The 19,894-nt window shown below is 57.4% G+C and overlaps 2 protein-coding genes across 2 annotated transcripts in view; both read right to left on the reverse strand.

Moving 5' to 3' along the window:
* Positions 1-8,798: 8,798 nt before the first annotated feature.
* On the reverse strand, positions 8,799-16,340 carry SUSD2 (sushi domain containing 2). Its single transcript, XM_032397648.1, has 15 exons — positions 16,255-16,340; positions 14,577-14,784; positions 14,319-14,470; positions 13,712-13,879; positions 12,966-13,140; positions 12,633-12,834; positions 12,359-12,444; positions 12,026-12,294; positions 11,808-11,951; positions 11,554-11,712; positions 10,444-10,692; positions 10,056-10,328; positions 9,763-9,939; positions 9,578-9,680; positions 8,799-9,448 (listed from the first exon to the last, which is right to left on the reverse strand). Exons 1-15 carry the CDS (start codon positions 16,331-16,333, stop codon positions 9,424-9,426), a joined length of 2,469 nt encoding a protein of 822 aa, XP_032253539.1. The 5' UTR covers positions 16,334-16,340; the 3' UTR covers positions 8,799-9,423.
* Positions 16,341-18,623: 2,283 nt separating this feature from the next.
* CABIN1 (calcineurin binding protein 1) overlaps positions 18,624-19,894 on the reverse strand; it is a 154,292-nt gene continuing 153,021 nt past the window's right edge. The window contains 3 exon segments of the mRNA XM_032397546.1: positions 18,624-19,150; positions 19,259-19,494; positions 19,497-19,571. Of these exon segments, the coding sequence (XP_032253437.1) occupies positions 19,007-19,150; positions 19,259-19,494; positions 19,497-19,571 (455 nt within the window). The 3' untranslated portion in view covers positions 18,624-19,006.

Below are 19,894 nucleotides of genomic sequence, written 5' to 3' on the forward strand. Positions count from 1 at the left end.
ATAAAAAAAAAATTTTTTTAATCAATTAAACAAATCCATCCAAATTTGTTTTAAAACAAATTATAAACATACAGTTGTTAAAGCAGCATATGAATAAACCTAAGAAATCATGGGGCGCCTGGGTGGCTCAGTTGCTAAGCATCTGGCTCAGGTCATGATCCCGGGGTCCTGGGATGGAGCCCCACATCGGGCTCCTTGCTCGGCGGGAAGCCTGCTTCTCCCTCTCCCACTCCCCCTGCTTGTGTTCCCTCTCTCACTGTGTCTCTCTCTGTCAGATAAATAAAATCTTAAAAAACAAAACAAAACAAAACCAAATCAATGGACCACAATACAAACTCCACAAAGAGATGTAAATAAATATGGAAATCTTGTCTCTGTTAAAGGAACGTTTCAAAGCAGTAAGAAAAAGATTGTTAGCAATACCTATTGGGCAGCCACCTAGGAAAATAATGAAGTGGGATCCCTACCTCTTTATTTACACCAAAATAAATTCCAGTTGGGTCAAGATGGAAGTTTTAAAAGTGAAACCATATAGATCTATAAAAGAAACAAACCAAAACAAAACCTTGCAAGGAAGTTTTATTTATATTCTTAGAGTGGGGAAAGCCTTTTCAGGCATGACATAAAAACAAGAAGTAAAAAAAAAAAAAAAAACAGATATATTTGAACACATAAAAAGTAAAAATTTTGATGTGGAAAACTTCTTTAAAGACCGACAAACATTTGCAACGATGTGGCTGGAACTAGAGTGTAGTATGCAAAGCGAAATCAGTCAGAGGAAGACAAATACCATATGATTTCACTCATATGTGGAATTTAAGAAACGAGACAAACAAGCAAAGAAAACAAGAGAGGAACCAAAAAACAGACTCTTAACTATAGAGAACAAAGTGGTAGTAACCAGAGGAGAGGTGGGGGGGGGGGGGGGGGGGGGGGGGGGGGGGGGGGGGAGATGGGTAAACTAGGTGGTGGGAATTAAAAAGTACATTTACCATGATGAGCATTGAGTAATGTACAGAATTGTTGAGTCATGATATTGTACGTCTGAAACTAATATAATAGTGTATGTTAGTTATGCTGGAATTAAAGAAAAATCTTAAAAATAAAAAATAAAAATAAATCGTAAAGGCCAATGAAAAACTTGGGGAAAATACTTTCAGTACATAATATGATACGGGGTTGGTCTCTTTAATATTTAAATACTTAAGGGCGCCTGGGTGGCTCTCATTAAGCATCTGCCTTCGGCTCAGGTCATGATCCCAGGGTCCTGGGATCGAGCCCGGCATCCGGCTCTCTGCTCAGCGGGGAGCCTGCTTCTCCCTCTCACACTCCTCCTGCTTGTGTTCCCTCTCTCGCGGTCTCTCTCTCTGTCAAATAAATAAATAAATACTTAAATATTTAGTGTAAAAGACCAAGTATCCATTAGAAAGACGCACAGGGATATGACTCAATTTAGACCACAGGAAGAGAGCTACAAATGGGCTGCTTTAACATTGAAAAAGTTGCTCAACCTCCCTCATAAATAAGTGTCGCCAATAAAAACAACAGTGAGACCCCCGCAGGGACAAAGTAAACAACTCCAGGCGCAGAAGTCTTCCTCTGTGAATTCTTCCAAACACTGATGGAAGGAAAAACACCAGTCTTACACAAACTCTTCCAGAGAACAGAAAAGAGGAAAGAAACATTGCCCAATGCTTTAAATGAGGACAGCATCATCCTCAGAACAAAACCTGACAAAGAAATTTCAAAAATGAAAAGTAGAGAGCGATTTCATTCATGGACAGAAATGCAAAACTCCTAAATGAAAGATGAACAAGCCAAATTATCCCCGATTGGGATTTATTCTGGGAGTGCAAGATTGGTTGCACACGAGAAAGTCAAGCCATGTAATTCATTGTGCTAACACACTAACAGAATAAAGGAAAAAAAGAGAGAGAGAGAGAGAGAATCGACCATCTCGATATATGCAGAAGAGCGTTTGATTAAAGTTCCCAACTTGCATTCACAATAAGAACCTTCAGTAACTATAAATGGAAAGAAATTTTCCTAATCTGATAAATTGCAGCTGCAGAACCTTTACAGAAAACGTCATACTTCGTGGTAAAACATAAAAAACCTTCCTTCTGAGATCGAGACCAATTCCTTTTGAGACCAAGATAAGCATGGCCAGCTGTTATAATTTCCTTTCATTAGTGGAAGGAAAGTTTTCACTAACATAATAAAGTGAGGGAAAAAAATAAAAGACACAAGGATTGGGAAGGAGAACATAAAACTGTAGCTACTTTACAGATAAACTGTTAGAAATAGGTGAATTTTACACAATCGCAGGGATCAAGGAAAATACACAAAAACCAATAATTTTTCTACATATAGCCACAAACAGAAAACATCTTTTGGAATGGAAATCATAAAAGCATAAAAAAAGATCAAAGTTAGTAAAACTAACATGGGTACGCGAGATCTCTACAATGAACATTATAAAATATAATTCGGAGAATTTTAAAAAGACCTAAATAAACAGAGTCTTATACTATACTCATGAACTAGGAGGCTTAGTTTTATGAAGATGCTCATTCTCCCCACATTCATCCAGAGGGTCAGTGCAACCTTAATAAAAATCCTAAAAGATTTTTTTGTGGAAATTGGCAAGCTGCTTCTAAAATTCATATGGAAACACCAAGAACCAAGACCAGCCCAAGCAATTTTGAAGAATAACATAAATGGAGGACTCACACTACCAGGTATCAAGAACAAGCTATGTAATTAAATAATTAGATAATTGGTAAGTAAGGCAATTTGGTATTGGAGCAAAGATAAACTAGGCAATAGGACAGAACAGAGACTCATCGTGTCTCTGATAGAAGGGACACAGCAGTGCAGAGAGGAAGGAGTGCTGTTTCAATACATGGTCTGAGTCAACTGGATATCTGCATGAAAAATGGGTATCCTGACCCCTACTTCACACCATGCACAATCTATTCCAGATGGCTTGCAGATCTCATTATAAAGTATGAAGCAATAATACTTTTATTGGAAAACACAGGACAGCTTTGTAACTTTGGAGTAGGTGAATGTTCTTAAACAGGACATGAAAAGTACTAACTATAAAAGAAAAAAATTGATAAATTGGACTATATTAAAGTTAAGAACCTCTGTTCAACAAAAGACATAATTAAACAGTGAAAATCATTAAAACAGCAACTCACGGAGTGGGAGAGTATTTACAGTATTTATATCTGACAACAAACTTATCCAGAGTCAAAAATTTCTACAAATAAGGTGCGCCTGGGTGGCTCAGTCGTTAAGCATCTGCCTTCAGCTCGGGTCATGATCCCAGGGTCCTGGGATCGAGCCCCGCATCAGGCTCCCTGCTCCGCGGGAAGCCTGCTTCTCCCTCTCCCACTCCCCCTGCTTGTGTTCCCTCTCTCGCTGTGTCTCTCTCTGTCAAATGAATAAATAAAATCTTAAAAAAAAAATCTTTCTACAAATTATTTTGAGAAATCCAGGTAACCCAACAGAAAATGGGCAAAGGACTTGAACGGGCACCTCACAAAAGAGGTGCTCCAGATGGCCAATGAACATATGAAAAGGTGTATAGCTTCACTAATTGTCAGAAAAACGCAAAATAAGTCCACAATATGCCACCAGTACATACCCATGAGAATGGCCAAAATGAAAAAGACTGACAATACCAAGTGTTGGCAAAAATATGGCAAAATGGAACTATCATATGCTGCTGGTGGGAATGTCAGTTGTTAAAATCACTTGGGAAAACTGGTATTATCTACTAAAGTTACCAACACACATGCCTCATGCCCAGCATGCTGCTCCGGGGAACTTAGCCAACATAAATTCATGTATTTCTGCATCAAAGGACACATACAAGAATGTTCACGGCACTGGCCATTACAGCTCCAAACTAAGAAACCAACCCAACGTGCCTCGGCAGGAAAACGGATGAACAAATTCATTTGATGGAATAATATTCAGGAAAAAAAAAGTCAATGACAGCCTTATACCTCAACATGGAGGAATCTCATAAACATGCAAAAGAAGCCAGACACAAAAGAGGATCTACTCTATGATTCTATCTATTTAAAGTACAAAACCACACAAAACTAACATTCGGTGTGAGAAATCAGTGGCTACGCTGGCAGTTGACTGATAGATAAAATGGTGGGGGAGGGGTGAAGGGGTTGGTACTGTTCAGTTTCTTTTTTTTTTTTTTTAATATTTATTTATTTGACACAGAGAGAGCACAAGCAGGGGAAGCGGCAGGCAGAGCGAGAAGCAGACTCCCCGCTGAGGAGGGAGCCCGATGCGGGACTCGATCCCAGGACCCTGAGCCGAAGGCAGACGCTTAACCGACTGAACCACCCAGGTGCTCGTTACTGTTCAATTTCTTGACATGAGTGGTGGTTAACTGGGCATGTTCACTTTGGATTAATTCATTGAGCTGGACCCGGAGCGGTGTGCTTTCTTTTTTTTTTAATATTTTATTTATTTATTTGACAGAGAGAGACACAGCGAGAGAGGGAACACAAGCAGGGGGAGTGGGAGAGGGAGAAGCAGGCTTCCCGCTGAACAGGGAGCCCAATGCGGGGCTCGATCCCAGGACCCTGGGATCATGACCTGAGCCAAAGGCAGACGCCTAATGACTGAGCCACCCAGACACCCGCGGTGTACTTTCTTGCATACAACTTATACTTTATTTATCAGAGTTCCGCCAGAGAACCTGCAACTGTGGGAGCTGGTCAAGGGGCCTCTGTAAGGCTGTTGTCTTCCATCTGATGTTGGAGCTTGAGGTCCATGTTAGCAGAGTCTGGAGGGCAGGTGGGTGTTAGGTGGAGGGGAGGATCCAGAGCTGGCTGGAACCCCACTTGTTGGCTGGAGCCCACATGGCTTGGTTGAAACCCAAGAGCCTTGTTGTTGCCAAGGGAGATAAGGGTTTCCTGGACTCCCCTGTCAGGCACCTGGCAAAGGAGCAGGGAAGCTGAAAGTGGCCTGAGGGCAAGTGAAGGCGCTGCAACCTTGGCCTCTCCTGGGGCAGACGAGCTGAGTCAGCAGACACACCATGATGAGTGTGAGCTATGAACGAGACTGCTGATTCGCTTCCTGCCTCCGAATCTGGGCATGGGACTCTTTCTTGCGGTCCATCCTGACCAGGATGGGAATTCTGGGAATGTTCAGCCTAGCCAGGTTGAGGTGGGCCTCACCACATGTTTTGTCTGTCTGGCAAAGAGCAAAAAAATGTGAAGGCTCCTTGTACTGACGAGGGGGAGGGGACCGGGCTCTCTCAGTAGGTTAGGGTGTCACTGAGCACCACTCCAGGAGGAAGATGCATGTGCTGTTTAACCAGCCAGTCCTCTGAACTGCTCCTGCAAGTAACGCTGGACTTATTTACAAGGGACAACAGTGTTTGAAGAAGCCAAAGACTGAGCACAGCTTCATGCCCACCAACTGGGGACCAGTTAAGTAAACTTTGAATTCTTTATTTATTGTAGTAAAGTACATAAATACATAATGTTTACCATTGTAACCATTTAGAAGTGTTCAGCTCGGTGGCATTAAGCCTTTCACGGGCTTGGGCAACCATCGGCGTCATTCCTCTGCAGAACGTTTTCATCTTCCCAGACTGAGACTCTGGCCCCATTAAACACTAGCTCCCCATTCCCCGACCCAGGCCCCGGTAAGCTCTATTTTACTGTCTCTATGAATTTGATGACTCTAGGAACTTCGTGTGAGCAGAATGGTACAGCATTGTCCTTTTGTGTCTGGCTTATTTCACTGAGCAAGATGTCTTAACATTCATCGTGTTAGAGCCTGTGAACGACATCCCACGCGTGGGTGGACCATGTTTCCTTTACCCCTTCAGCCATCCGTGGACACTTGGTTGCTCCCACCTTTTTGGCGATCATGAGCAACACTGCTATGAACACTGGCCTATCTTGAGTTTTTAAAAACCTTGTGCCCACAGTATTGTAAGGCCATCTTTTCTCACCCCTGCCTCTGGCATTTATAGAGGAACCGACTACTGCAACAAATAGACCCAAAAATGTATTATGGTTTAATCACAAGTTCGTTTCTTGTCCCGGTAGTAATACTGGATGGGTGAACAGGACAGTGAGGGAAGGAGAGGGTTCCCTGCCACATGCTGGGGACCCAGGTTAGCACGGGGTCCAGAGCCACCCTCGCAACAGAAAGATCTTGGAAGGATGCTGGTGGAGAGTGTTATGGCTCAGGCCTGCAAGTGCCCCGTCCTTTTCTGCTAGCTTAGTCACGTGACCACCCCAGTGCAAGGGGCGCTGGGAAATGCAGTCTAGCGTGCAACCCAGGAGAGGTATCTGGGTGTCGTGGGCTGTTCTGCTGCTTGCAGGCACCTACTCAACCTCACTTCCCTAATGGTTTTTGTCCTTTCAAGTTCCACTTCAATGGGACTCCTCCAGGAAGCATCCCTTGATTTCCCACTCCCAACATGTGCTGCACTGAGCATCCCCTCCCCGCTGGGCAGCCATCGGAATGTCAGCTCTGAGGACAGAGGTGGCCCAGGGCAGGGACTCAGCCACCCCAGGGCTTGCAGAAGGAACCAGCCTGGCCAAGGAGGGGGCCCTGCTCCCCACTGTGCTGTATTGGCCCCTCAGCCCTATGCTCCCCACTGCGTTCAGCTAATGGGAGGCCCTAGTGGGAGGTCGGAGGGCAGGAGAAGCAGGTGCTTCGCCCATCTTGGGCCTGTGGCTCCTGCTAGTGCCCATGGGCCTGCACGGTTTCTGCTGTGAGGTTCCCACTTTTGTGAGTGCCTGGGCCTGGCTCTGGCACCCTCCTTCCTCTGTCCCTCGGCCCAGGGCTGTTGCTGGGGTCCTACGGCATCCTCACCAGCTATTTGACTTCCCGATTCTCCCATCCCTGTGTTTCTAAGTCCCTGGATTTCTGTCCCTCAGGCCCTGACCAGCACAAAGGGTAGGGGACTGGACACTGGCTTCTGATGCCTTGGGACTGTGGTTTGGGGAGACTACTTCCCGAGGCGGTGGTCCCTGCCTTTGAGGTCTCTAAAGGGAGTCTATGTGGGGCCCTGGGACCTTCTGCCTCACACAGGCCCAATAGTGCCCCTGACTCCCTACAGGCCCCTGGGAAAACCTGTCAGGTGTCGGGGCTTCCCAGCCTGGCCTGTCCCTGGCACTGGGAATGCCAGATGTCTGGGGCGAGGGCCACAGACAGTGCACCCCTTGTCCTGCTGGGGATGGGTGGGGACAACTCTCGGTCCCAACCTGGAGGGACAAGTGTAGGGTGGGGAAGCCGGAGGGAGGCCATGTTTTACTCTTTTAGGATGAAGCTTCACCGCCACTGGCTGGTGGACCAGGGGCCTCACTATTCCTCAGACCGGACTACACTTCTCTCTGAGCCTTTGCCCAGGCTGTTCCTCTGCCTGGAATATCCTCTCTGACCAATCACATCTCTGAGAATTTGACCTAGCCTTTCAGTTATGGCCCTGGAGCTGTGAAGCTGCCCCTGCCCTCCTGGGCCCTGGTGTGCCTGCTCCCACATGTCCGGGCTGCCTAGACAAGGAAACCACCCTGTCACACACTGGCTCGTGCCCGGCCCAGCACTGAGGACTCAGGTCGGTGGAAATGCCAGCCCTGCCTTACCTCATCTGCAGAGAGGAAAGTACCTGCCCAGTGGCCAAAGGGCCAGCCCTCAGCCCCACCCTGCCCTGAGCGGGAAGCCAGTGGGGAAGCAGGGGGGTGGGGCCTGGAAGGGCAAAGACTGACCCCATCCCCCTCCTTTAGTCTCTGGGGTACCACCCCAGGGAGACCCCCCAACCCCACTCTCATCTCTGTTCCTTTGAATGTGCCCCATCGTGCAAGACTGCCTCCTCCAGGAAGCCTTCCAGACTGCACCTGCCCCTACTGCCCAGCTTTCCCACCTCTGGCCAGGACCCTCAGCCAATGGCAAGTCTAATGGTGTGGGGAAGCTTCGCTTCTGACCCTGGCGGTCAGAGCCAGCTGGACGGCCTCTGCTCCTGAGACCGGGGGATGACTCAAGGCCCTCTTAGCAGAGACAGATGCAGAAGTGGGCCTGCATGAGCCTTGGCCAAGGTTGTGACAAGCCAACTGGCCCAGCTGGAGCGGCCGCTGACTGCCCTCTCCTAGGACCTGGTGTAGCCTCCACCTCCCATCTCTGTTCCTACCCTCTGCTGCCCCCACGTGGCCTCTCTCAGCACTGCAGGTTGCTGGGAAGAGGGCCTCCGCTCATTACCTCCCACCCCAGGGTGAGCCACTGGCCTGGACCAGGGGGCACCAGCCTCCAACCCCGCCCTCCACTGTGCTTTCGCAGAGACAAGCCTGGCCCTATCCTATGCTGCCAAGGCCCTCCCATGGCCCCCACTCAGCACCCTCACTAGAGGGCAGCAGTAGCGGGAAGCCTGGGTAAAGAACCCAGGGACCCAGAACATGGGCTCTGGTCAGGAACTACCAGTCACTGCCTACCTGCAGGGCAGTGCTGGTGCAGGGGAGGGGCCCAGGGCCCCCCAACCTGCTGCTGGGGGAAGGGGCGGGTGCCTGTGCCGGCCCTATCCCGTCTCCTGGGCACCCAGCATGACACGCCACCTGAACCCTTTGCAGACACTTGCCCCATGAAGTGGCCACCGTTCTCAATCCCACTTTTCAGTGGAGACAGGCTAGGGAGGGACCCACCCCAGGTGGCCTTCCAGTGGACTAAGGTTGCTCTGGGTGCTGCTGGCCCCACAAAGCAACCATGGAACTCTCCAGAACCAAAGTGTAGCATGAGCACCGGACACCAGGGAGGGGGCACCACATGCTTGTTTTCTCTGGGTAGACAGGGAAGGGTATTTCAAGTGCCATTCCAGTAGAGTTAGAAGGGCCATTCCAGTAGAGTTAGAAGTGACATTCCAGAAGGGTTAGAATTACAAGCCTGGAGCTCAGAGAGTGACCCTCCACACTGGGGTCCTGAGACCTCTCCCACTCAGGCTGGGCCAAGTCCGGCAATCAAGGCAGCTGGGTGTTAGGGCTCCGGGGCTGGGGCACCGGGGATCAGTGGGTCAGGGTCACAGGCATCCGACACGGGATCTGAGGTACTAGCATTTGCGTTTCAGGTGCCCCCGAGTGTTGGGTCTCCAGAGACAGGCGTTAGAATTCGCAGGTATGGAGTCAGGGGAATTGGAGCTGAGACTACCCAGGGACTAGAGGACCAGACGCCTTTCGGGAGCTGCACAGCTGGAGCCAGGTGTCCAGGTCTGAGGGGACAGAGCAGGGCACCAGGCCTGGGGTGCATGGACATTAAAGGCTCAGGTTATCAGGTGTCCAGGTCCCAGTAAATGGCGCTAGGGATTTGGGGATCGAAGTGCTGGGGTGCACGTTCTCCGGGGTGGCCCCGTGTGCCTCTTGCTGTTGGCCAAAGGCGCTCCCCTCAGGGCTGCGAACCCCAGCTGGCCCTGCAACAGAGACACGGTCTGCAGCGGACATGGGGGGCACTCCGGAGCCTCAGGAGAGCCAAGAAGGGGCACAGACGGGGTCCTGCTGGTAGAACCCTGGGTCCGGGGGGGCGGGGGCGGGGGCCTTACATGTTGCGCTTCCTGTGACGCAGCAGCACATAGGTGAGCGCGACCAGAGCCACCACCGCCAGGCCTCCGAAGATGATGCTCAGCAGCACCGTGTAGCTCCGCGCTGGAGAGGGCGCAGAGCGGTGAGGGCTGCCCGAGGGCGGGCGGGGGCGGGGGGCTGGGGCAGGTGGGCAGGGCATCCTCACCTGGCTGGCACATGGGGGTGGGCCTGGACCAGGTGCCATCAGCCTGGCAGGTGCTGGCCTCCGACCCAAACAGGCTGTAGCCGCTGTCACAGCGGAAGGAGACGGTGGAGCCCGACAGGTACCTGATACCCTCCTTGCGCCCATTGCGGGGCGGAGCCAGCCAGCCACAGGACGTCACTGGGGGTAGGGGACCAGGAGCAGACCCCAGGATGAAGCCACTGGCTGACCCCCCCTAGAGCTGCCAGCTTAGGAGGTCACGTCCCAGCAGCCAGTGCCCACCCCATCGCCCTCACCAGGCTGCAGGCTCTGCACACGATGCTGGTGCCCCTGGTGGGCCATCCGCGTAGCATTGCCCACGCTCAGGCTCCCAGTGGCCATCACGTCGAATATGCAGAAATCGTTGTCTCCACACAATTCAGCCGCCTCAGCGGCCTGACGGGGGTCGGGGACGGTCTCCTCGGGGAACAGGGGCTGAAAGCTGTAGTCATGCTTGGACTGATACAGGAAGTTGTTGACCAGGGACCAGGAGTCATAGGTGAGCAGGGACGAGGTGTTCTCCACGGCCCCTGGGGAGACACGCAGCAGGTCTTGCTGGTGGCCGAGGGTTCTGGGGTCTCTCCCCTCACTTCCACGGCCATGTCCCCCCGCCCCGCACCCCCAGTGGGCCTCAGGGTCACTCACAGTCGGCCCCAAAGCGGAAGAGCTCACGGGAAGTGGCCTTGGGGGGCAAGACCTTCCCGTTGCGCAGGGTGAAGTCATCGGTGGGGTCATCATTCAGTGTCCCGAGAAGGCCTTGCGTGTGGGTAAGGAACTTCTCAGGCAGGAGGACAGTCACACTCAGGAATGGACCCTGGATGCTGACCTCCAGGCCAGCCCCTGATGACAGCATGATGGATACGCTGTCCTGGGCAGCTACGGACAGGAACATACCTGGGCACAGGTGGAACTGGGGTCAGGGCTGCCCACTCAGGGCACCGTGCCGTGACTCCACAGCCCCAGGATGAGAGGGTCAGCATCCGTGCACTCCCAGGGAAGGGACGGGCATCCCCAGGGCCAGCCCTGCTGTGACACTCCCTCACCCCAGGCCCACACCTGTACTGGGACCCCCACACTGACACCAAGTGCCCAGGCTCCGAAGGGACCCCTCACACCGAGGCCTGCCTGGGGGTCCCCCGTCGGCCCTTGCTCCTTGAGGAAGGCAGCAGCCATGCCCACCTCTGCCCTTCCGGGGGTTCCCTGCACCCTCAGCAGCAGCAGGCCCATCCCAGCTCCCCACCCATCCCAACCGCAAGAAACTCATTTCATTAGTTCAGTTCCCTGAGGCAGCACAGGGAAGGGGGTGCACAGGGGGCTGCTCCTTAGCCCTCAGGGCCAGCCAGCGTCCTCGAAGCAGGCGGTTCCTATTATTGTAGCTTCCAGCTCCTCGTCCCACCGTCCGGGCATCTCAGGGTTCTGATCACATGTCTGAGGCTCCATGGGTGTGAAAGCACGAGATCACACCAGGTCCCCAGGCTGGACCTCCCTACCTGGGGCCCAGAACCTCACCTGCCCAGACAGCCGTGGGCTGGGGACATGTGTCCACTGTGCTGGGCCCCTCACCGTGGGGTGCAGGGGAGCGGGGCGGACTTGCACCACTATGCTGGGGACAGCATATGGATCATATCGCGAGGCCTCCATCTCCGCATCCACGCTCTGAAGCCCAGGGCCATGCCGGGGAGAGGCACGGAGGCTCAGGCGGGAGGGAAAGGGCACGAGAGCGGCCCCCGGAAGCTCCCCGGCCACCGCACTCACCCTTCAGGTCCATCCAGCTCTGCTCGGTGAAGCTGAGCACCTCCTGGTTCAGCAGCACCTGCAGGACCCGGCCCTCGCCAGCCAGCCGGACCTCCACCACGTCGGAGTTGCCCTCCTGCACGGCCACGGCCACCAGCCCCGTGCCCCGGTCCTGCGGGCCTGCGGTGGCGCGTGCAGAACGCAGAGCGCTCAGCTCCAGCCTCCCTCCTGGGAAGGCCCTGAGCCTCCCGGAGCCCGCGGGGCCCCAGCCTCACCCTCCGAAGTCGTGCGGGGCTGGGCCCGCCCCTGCACCCTCAAGTTGGTCAGCGTGGCCTCCAGCAGCACGTACTCGCCACGCCCGTTGAACGAGAAGTTGGCACCGTCAAAGGTGACAAAATGTGGGTCCCCGAAAGCGGAGGCTGGGGAGAGCAGAGGGTCAGGGGGGCCGCGCGGGTGCAGCCCTGCCCGGGGCCCAGCCTCGGCCGGCACCCACCTAGGCGCGATGGCCGGTAGCTGCGACAGTCACTGGAGGGCCGCCGCCGCATGTACCGGGAGCACTCGGGCGCCCAGAGGCAGCAGTGGTAGAAGCTGACGACATCGTAGAGCCAATGGGAGAGGCCAGGCACGCGGGGCGGTGTGCGGAACGGGGGCGCGCCCCAGTCGTGGCCGCGGTCCGGGGTGCTGCCCCCGGTTGAGTCGGCCGTCAGGAGCAGGGTGCCGGCCTCTGTGTAGCAGCACTGCTGGCCGGAGGCGTACTGGGGGCTGGGGGTGAGGACAGGTCAGGGCCGCTGTCGGGCCCCGGCCCCCCCCCCAAATGGGGACTCACCTGGCTTGCACGGAGCGCACACAGTGCACGGCCCCGGGGTGGTAGGTGCACACGCTGCCGTGCTCAATGTCACAGCCGTAGTCCGTCTGCAGAGCGGGAGGCTGCTGTCAGCTGGACTAGCCTCAGGCTCGGCCATCCCCTCCCTGGGAGCCAAGCCCTGAGGGCGCTCAGACCCCAGCCTCGCCTCCCTGGGGCCTCTATCTACCGCCACACACCGGCTGCCTCCAGCTGGCCCCTCGCCCTCTCCGGGGCCCCGACTGGGGTAGGGGCTTACGTGGAAGCGGCCCGAGTCAGCCCGGGCCTGAGCCAGGGTGCAGGGGCAGTCAGGCAGCTCCTGCAGGAAGCTGGGCAGTTGGTCCTCCAGCTCTTCCCAGGCCAGGCACTGGGCCCGGGCCCAGGCCTCGGGGTCCGCCTGGAAGTCCTCACCCAGGTGCCAGGCCAGCGCGTGCTCGCTGCTCCAGAGCGCCTGCACGTCCCTGTGGGGGCCATGCCCACACTTAAGGGCCGCTCCCACCCTCCGTCCCGCAGCCCCGGGCCTCCCTGCCCAGCCTGCGGAGCAGCGGCCCAGGCCCAGCAGCCCGTCCTCTGCGTGGCCGGCGGCCCTTACTTCTCCCCTGCGTAGTATTTGCTGTTGATGATCCGAAGTGCACCCACTTCCCATTTCTGGTAGTTTGGAGGTGCGGGTTTCGGAGTGAAGGTGAAGAAGCCAGAGTTGGGGATGCTTGTGGCCAGGGGGTACAGGTACGACCACTTTGCTGCCCACTTATCTGAATAGGGCTTCCCTAAGGGAGAGAAGGCCTCAAGTCAGCCCCGAGGTCCCTCCAAAGAGTCCTGGGGCCCCTCCAGAGTCCTGGGCAGAGGAGGGGCCAGGTGCCTGTCTTTGGTGCTCAGAGAGGCCTGATAGATGGACAGACAAGACGATTCCCAGAGGAAGACCTGCCCTGCTGCCCCAGCAAGTATCCTGGCTCAAGGGACGACCATCTCCTCCTCCCACGTTAGGGTCCCAGCCCCACCTCGCGGCCAGGCCTTGAGCCAGGCTAGCAGTCCAGGGGCTTGGGGAGGCTGGGTGGAGCAAGCTTTTTCTGTTTCCAAGGCAAGCCTTGGATCCAAGGGCTGGGAATGCCCATACCTCCTCCCGGAGCTGGTAGCAAGCAGCTGGGGGTTCCCAGCCTGCCCCCCACTCCCACACTTTCCCCAGTTCCCCTTTCTTGCCTGTACTCTTCCTGCTCAAAATCCCCGCCTGGGACTGGGCCGTGTCTGGAACCCCCTTGCTCCCATCTCTGCAAGCCCCAAACTCCCAGCCCTATGGGCCCCCAGAGCTCCCCCGCCGGTCCAGCCGTGGGCCGGCCTTACCTGTCTCCTCATAACCCCAGAGCTCGATGGTGACAGACTGCGTGGGCAGAGCCGAGGGCTCCCAGGTCACGGTGAGGTTGCCCGTGATGCCAGCGGTGCCATAGTATTGCCAGTGGGTCTCGTTCACCAGCTCGCTCTTCTCCGTCTCCGACACCTTGCTGGGGTGCACTGGGCAGGGGGTGAGGGGTGAGTGAAGGCCTGAGGCCCCAGGGGCTCTGAGAGCTGGGGGTGCCCTCCCAGGGACGAAGCATGGCAGTCCCATTAGAGTACGGTCTCCCCCAGACCCTCGTGTCAGGCTGCCCTGTGTCACCCAGGCCTCTGGCCTCCACCTGGCTTCCCCCCTTCCCCTGGCCTGGCTGAGTCGAGTGGCCCACCTTGCCGGGGGACCCCCGAAGGCCCCAGCCCCCTTTTGGGCCGGGTGTCCTGTGTGGATGCCAGGGGCTGGGGAGAGGAGCTTGAGAACGCTCGCCCCCGTCGGGCACACCTCCAGAAGGACTGGTTAAGCCAGGGCAGCCGGGCACTGCCAGGCAGGTGAGGCGTGCCTAGATTAGCGCCAGGGAAAGTCCCTGTGGGGGTGGGGGGCAAGGCTCAGGAAGGCGGGGCTCACCGGCTAGCCAGGTCCCCGAGCGCGGAAAGGAGCGACCATTGTCCATGGAGAGTGTGAAGGGGATGCGGCCCGTCTCATAGAGCAAGGGGGACACACAGTGCACACGTCCAAAGTTGTCCACATGCCCGAGGGTCTGGATGCTCTCCTTAAACCTGTGGGGGTTGCAGGTGGCAGGAAAGGCTGGGCCAGGGTGGGGGGACCCCAGCCAGGAGCTGCCCCCGGGCCCCCAGCAGGCACGGAGCCCCTCGGGCCTCCCACCTGCAGATCACGCCATCGGTGGGGTTGAACCAGCTGAGGTGCTGCACTACGAAGTCCTTGCCGCCCATCATGGAGCCCGAGTAGGGTGAGACTTCTAGGCAGAAGTCCCGAAAGTCGGAGCAGCAGGAGCTCAGGCCGGAGCAGGTCGGGTGGCAGGAGCACAGCCCATCCTGGTCTCCACAGCGGTGGGAGCAGCTCCCCCTGGCACCTGCAGGAGAGGGCCCTGAGCGCCTGGCTGCCCCACGGGCAGGGCTGGCGATTATTTTCCCGGAGCCCATGAGAGAGAAGCATCCCCAGGAGTCGCACTGACCACCAAGTGAACACAGTAGAAACCCAGGGGGCCCGTGGGGTGAGGGATCCTTGGTACAAATGATCTAGCAGTTGCCTGAACTACTTGCCAGAAGGAGGGAAGATAAGGGTAAAGGCCTCCAGACATAGGTTTTTGCAGCATCAAGAGGAGCCTCTAGGGCAGGACTGGCCTTCAGCCACCAAGTCCCGGAAGACCACATCCTCTGATGGCCAGAGGTGGCTGAGCCCTTGACCTGGCCTGGGAGCTGTCTCTATTCCCTGAAGGGTCAGTGAACCCAGCCTGGCGGCCTGTCTGGAGTCTGGGGACATGGCTACTAAGTCCCACTGGAGGCCTGGCAGGGGCTCATTCCCAGGCTTGGCTGTGGCCCCCAAAGGAGCTCCACCCTTAAGGGAAAGGAGGGTCATCTCCAGCAGAGGGCCCAGCAGGGCCAGGGTGAGGGAGAGGGTGGTCTGGTGTGGGGCCGTGGACATCAGGCCTCCACTCTTACACCATGGGGACCCACGACAGGGCCATATCTTCAGGGAATCCGTACCTCTGTAGTGGGAGCGGTGGGGCAGATTGGAGGGTGGAGACTGAGGGACGACTGCAGACACCGAGGCAGGGATCACACGTCCCACCTGTCTCTTCCCTGCCACCCCACCAACGCGGGCCAGTCAAGGGCTGGGTTTGGACCTGAGCCACCCCGGTGACCCCATTTCACCCAGTGCAGGGCCTGGCACTCAAGAGCGTCAATAAATTTTTATTGACAGATGGCTCAAGGGAGTGGGGGAGGAGGCCAAGTGAGGCCAGTAAGTGAGGTTAAGTGGCTGAAGGGTGGTGGCGCTTCCCGGAGATGAGAGATAGGGGTGTGTGGGGGGGGGGCTAGCCTGGGAGCCTGCCACTGCCAGCCCAGCCCAGCCCAGCCCAGCCCAGCCCAGCCCAGTCCAGCGTGAGGCTCGGGAGTAGGAGCCTTATCTGAGACTTTCCAGGGTTCAGCCCCACCCTAATAAGGACCCACAATCCTGCCTCTCACCAGTCAGGGGGCTCAGTGGAGCTGCGGGCTCCTCCACCTGTGAGCACACCCTCCACGGGGGCTCGGGGCTGCGGGCAGGGGGCTCTCCTGAGCCCTCCACCCGCCCCTGGGCCACCTCCCTCGCAGGTAGCCGGCACCTCCCAGCTCCCAGCGGGTTTAGGGTGGGCACAGCCCAGACTCCATCCCGCCAGCAGCCCCCGGACCCTGGGCACCCCAGAATTTCTTCTCACAGCCCCCAGTACAGTCCCAGATGGCCTGGCAGATGGACAGAGGCTGAGCAGAGGGGTCTACCCTGGACCTGGCTGCAGCAGGGAAGCAGGCAGAGCCCGGGATAGAAGCGCAGGGTGGGGGCGTACCTGCTGCAGGCCGGGGGCCCGGCCCGGGGACTGTCGCCAGCAGCAGCAGCAGGGCCCAGAGCAGGAGGGGCAGCATCATGGTCCGGCCTGAGTCTGCAGCCTGCAGCGCGACAGTGGCTGAGCGGCTGCGGGCCGCCTAACTCCCCTCGGCCTGGCCCCGCCCGCCCCGCACGCAGCGCTGCCGCCCCGCCCCGCCCCGCCCCGCCCCGCCCCGCCCGGTCCCCTCTCAAAGTCCACAGGTTCCCTTGGGGGCCGGTAGGGCCCAACCTGCCCCGTTAGCACATTCCTGGCCCGCCGGCCCGGCACACGGGAGGAGGGGGTCCGAGCCTCCAGGGATTAGATCCCCATGTCCAGAGGCTGCGACCCAGACCACCGGATCCCACCTCTGGCCCAGCCCCGGGAACCCGGGGTGGGGCTCCGCGGGGGCTGGGATTTGGGGGGGGGTGGTTCTAGCAATCTCAGGATTCCAGCGGCCAGGAGCCCGCAGCCACAGACCTCTTGTCCCTCTTCCTCAGCTTCCCTGCCCAGAGCAGGTATTCCCAATTCCTCCCCACGGCCTCGCAGGGAGGAGGGAGCAAGTAACTTTCTGGTGTTCGTGGGTGCTGGAGGAGGGCTGGAGGAGGGGAACCCCTTCGGGGGTTGGTGAAGGCTGTGGGAGGGGCCCAGCCAGGGCAGGTTAACAGTGGGGTTAGGGGCTGAGACCAGAACCCCCTGCTGGGAATCCCTGGGCTCCAGAGAAGAGCCACCCAGCTGCACCCCACCCCTGGCTATCATTCATAGAATTTGCATAATCTCTTCAGCGTTCTCCCTTCTCACTATGCAGGGGAGGAAACAGAGGTCCAGATGTAGACAGGTGGGGTCAAGATCACTGGGAGGGGCTGCGGTGCTGGGCCAGGGCCCAGGCAGCTTCTCAGGGACCCCCACTCCACTCCTGAGGCCTGGGACTCTCTTGGGCCCTGCCACCTGGGCTGGGTGTTCAGACAGACAGATGGTTCTCTCCCCAGGGGCGGCATCCAAAGGGGACACATCCCCAGACCTCGAAGGGAACTGAAGCTGGCAGCGGCTATGAGCTTAGGCCACCTGGCTGTGACCCATCTCAGTTCCTGGGATCTGGCCAGCCCCTGTTCCCTGGGCACCATCCCTTCCTGTCCGGTGGGTGGGCCTGCAGTTTCATCAGAGAGGCGGCACCTACAGGTGTCAGGAAAGCCAGTTGGGGCAGTTAGAAGCCACATCTCCCAGCTTGGTTGCCAGGTGCTCAGGTCACCCTCTGTAGGCAGGTGCCAGGGACTGGTGCTGGGCCTCTTCCCAGGCCCAGGGTCGAAGTTGTTCCCTATGGCCCAGGTTAGGGGAAGGAAGATGATAGGAATGCTCCCAGGATGGGTCCCAGGTGTCCTGGGGGCCTGAGAGCCAGGAATCCCTGGGAGACTGCTGGGCTGTTCCCAGAAATTCCTCTTTCTGGGCACTCCAGTCTGAGAAGCTAGGAATCTGGGGAGGGGGCATCAACTGAGTAACTGCTGGCCCCACCTTGCAAAGAGCCTGAATTGGGGCAGTTTTGGCAAGGGTCTTTCCAAGGCTGCTATGCTCCTGGGTCCCCATGATGGCTCTGCCAGGCCTGCGCTGGGGACCCTGGCGGTGCCCAGCCCATGAGGGGCACAGGGCAGCAAGGAGCATCCCCATCTCCCTCCCAGACACACAGCCTTTCCAGGGAGAACCCTGGGGGTAGGGCCAGCCCAGATCTATCCGGGGGAAGACAGCTGGGTCCCCAAGGCACTGATGGGGTTCTGAAGGGCTGGTTGGGGCCCCCGCAACCTGTGCCTCCCCAAAACAGATGTACTTGGAGCCTGAGAGAACAGAGCCAGCATCGTGGGTTTATATGATGCTCTGCTGTCACCTCTAAAGAATGAATTTTTGGACAAGGAACCCCCATTATATGTTGCACTGAGCCCCACAACTTATATGGCCAGTTCTATCAGAGGGCAAGTGTGGTGGGAGGTAAGTACCTTTCCTGCCAGCCCCCGCCTCCCGCTTCCTGACACTGACCCTACCTCTCAGGGTCCCCTGCAGCCTCCTCTTCCCACCCCTGCCCACACTCCACAGGGGAACACCCCACACTCTCTGAGTCCTTCAGGGGACACTCTGGAGACCCCTTCCAGGCCTGGCTCCAGTCCCACCCAGAGGGTCTGCCCTGCTTGGCCTGTGCTCACCTCTCCCCACTGACTCAGTCCCCCCGCTCTCCAACCCCTGCCTGCTCCTGGGATGCCCAAGGGCTGGTCCCTGACCAACAAGAAGAAGGGCCCAGAAACCTTGGACAGCAACCAGCTGAGGGAGGCCCCCGGGGGTTGAACAAAGAGGCAAAAACAACTGTTCCATCTTTATTAGAAAAGAAACCAAAAAAAGGGAGTGGGGCGAGCCCAACCCTAAATGACCCCTCCACTGTGACACAGGCAGAAGCCGGCTCATCCGGGCGTCAAGGTGCGGCCACCTGGGCTGGGCGTGGGCATGGTTATACAAAGTCAACATTTCATAGAAAAGGATGCCAGCCCTGCTGTGTGAGCTGTGGCCGTCTTCACATGGCCAAGCTTGGTCTCCTCTGGGCCCCCATGCGGTGGGGACAGACGATGGCCCAGGCGGGTGGGGAGGACACCGCGAGGGATGGAGGCTGAGCAGACCGGGGTGTGCGTGGGGAAACAGTGCTCCGCCTGGGCCTGGCACGCCCCGAGGGGCTCAGGCCAAGGTGGGGCGGCCCCAGCCCTCAGATGTCCATGTAGTCGTCATCCTCATCGGTCTCGCTCTCCAGCGAGGACTCCTGGCTCGACGTCTCCAGGACCTCCAGGGCTGGCTGGCACAGGCTCTCCTTCCGCACGTTGGCGGCCGACTGGGCAGACAGGATGGCCGACTGCACACAGAGCGGGCAGGGAGCTGGTCAGGGGTGGCCCGGGCCTGGCCCCAGTCCCGCCTATAGGCCACGTCCCGCCCATGCCCCCCACTCGATACCCATGGTCACCTTCAGCTTCTGCTTGGTCTCCTCCGAGATGCTGCCTTTGGGTGAGAGCAGGGTTGGGGTGGGCGGCGTGACGGTGATCTCAGGGGGGAACTTGGTGGCGGCCGAGGGAATGACCAGCTTTGGCATGCTGGGCAGGAGGCGTGACTTGGCCCGGCCGGGCTCTGCCTTGCCGGGGGGGCCCTCGGGTGGCTGGGCACTTGCACCGCTGGGCACCTTGGAGCTGGTGACTGTGGGGTGGACCGTGGGAGCTGAGCCTTGCTCACAGCCTCCTGGGCCTGCCTGCCCTTCCCTGGCTTGGGCCTCAGTTTCCCCTCTGGAAGACAGAGGCAACCAAGAGCGCCGCCTCCTGCTGTGTCAGACCGAGGGTGCCTTCTCCTGGCCTTCTGGTCTGTGCTGGCTGCCAGGCTCCAGGCCTCCTCCTATGTCTGCCTCCCTGACTGCCTGTCTGGCTCTGGGCTGGGGGGCCCAGGGACTAGGATACAGGCAAGCCCCTGGAGCTTTCCCAGGGATTCTGCAGGCCCTCCAGGGGCTGTGCACACACGAACTGTTGCATCCCTGCAACAATGCTAGGACGCATGTCCTAATGTTGTCCACACCCCAGGGAGGATGCGAGGGCCCGGAGCCAAGTCACTTGGC

Source organism: Phoca vitulina, unplaced genomic scaffold (genome assembly GCF_004348235.1).
Source record: "Phoca vitulina isolate PV1807 unplaced genomic scaffold, GSC_HSeal_1.0 scaffold100, whole genome shotgun sequence".
NCBI lineage: Eukaryota > Metazoa > Chordata > Mammalia > Carnivora > Phocidae > Phoca > Phoca vitulina.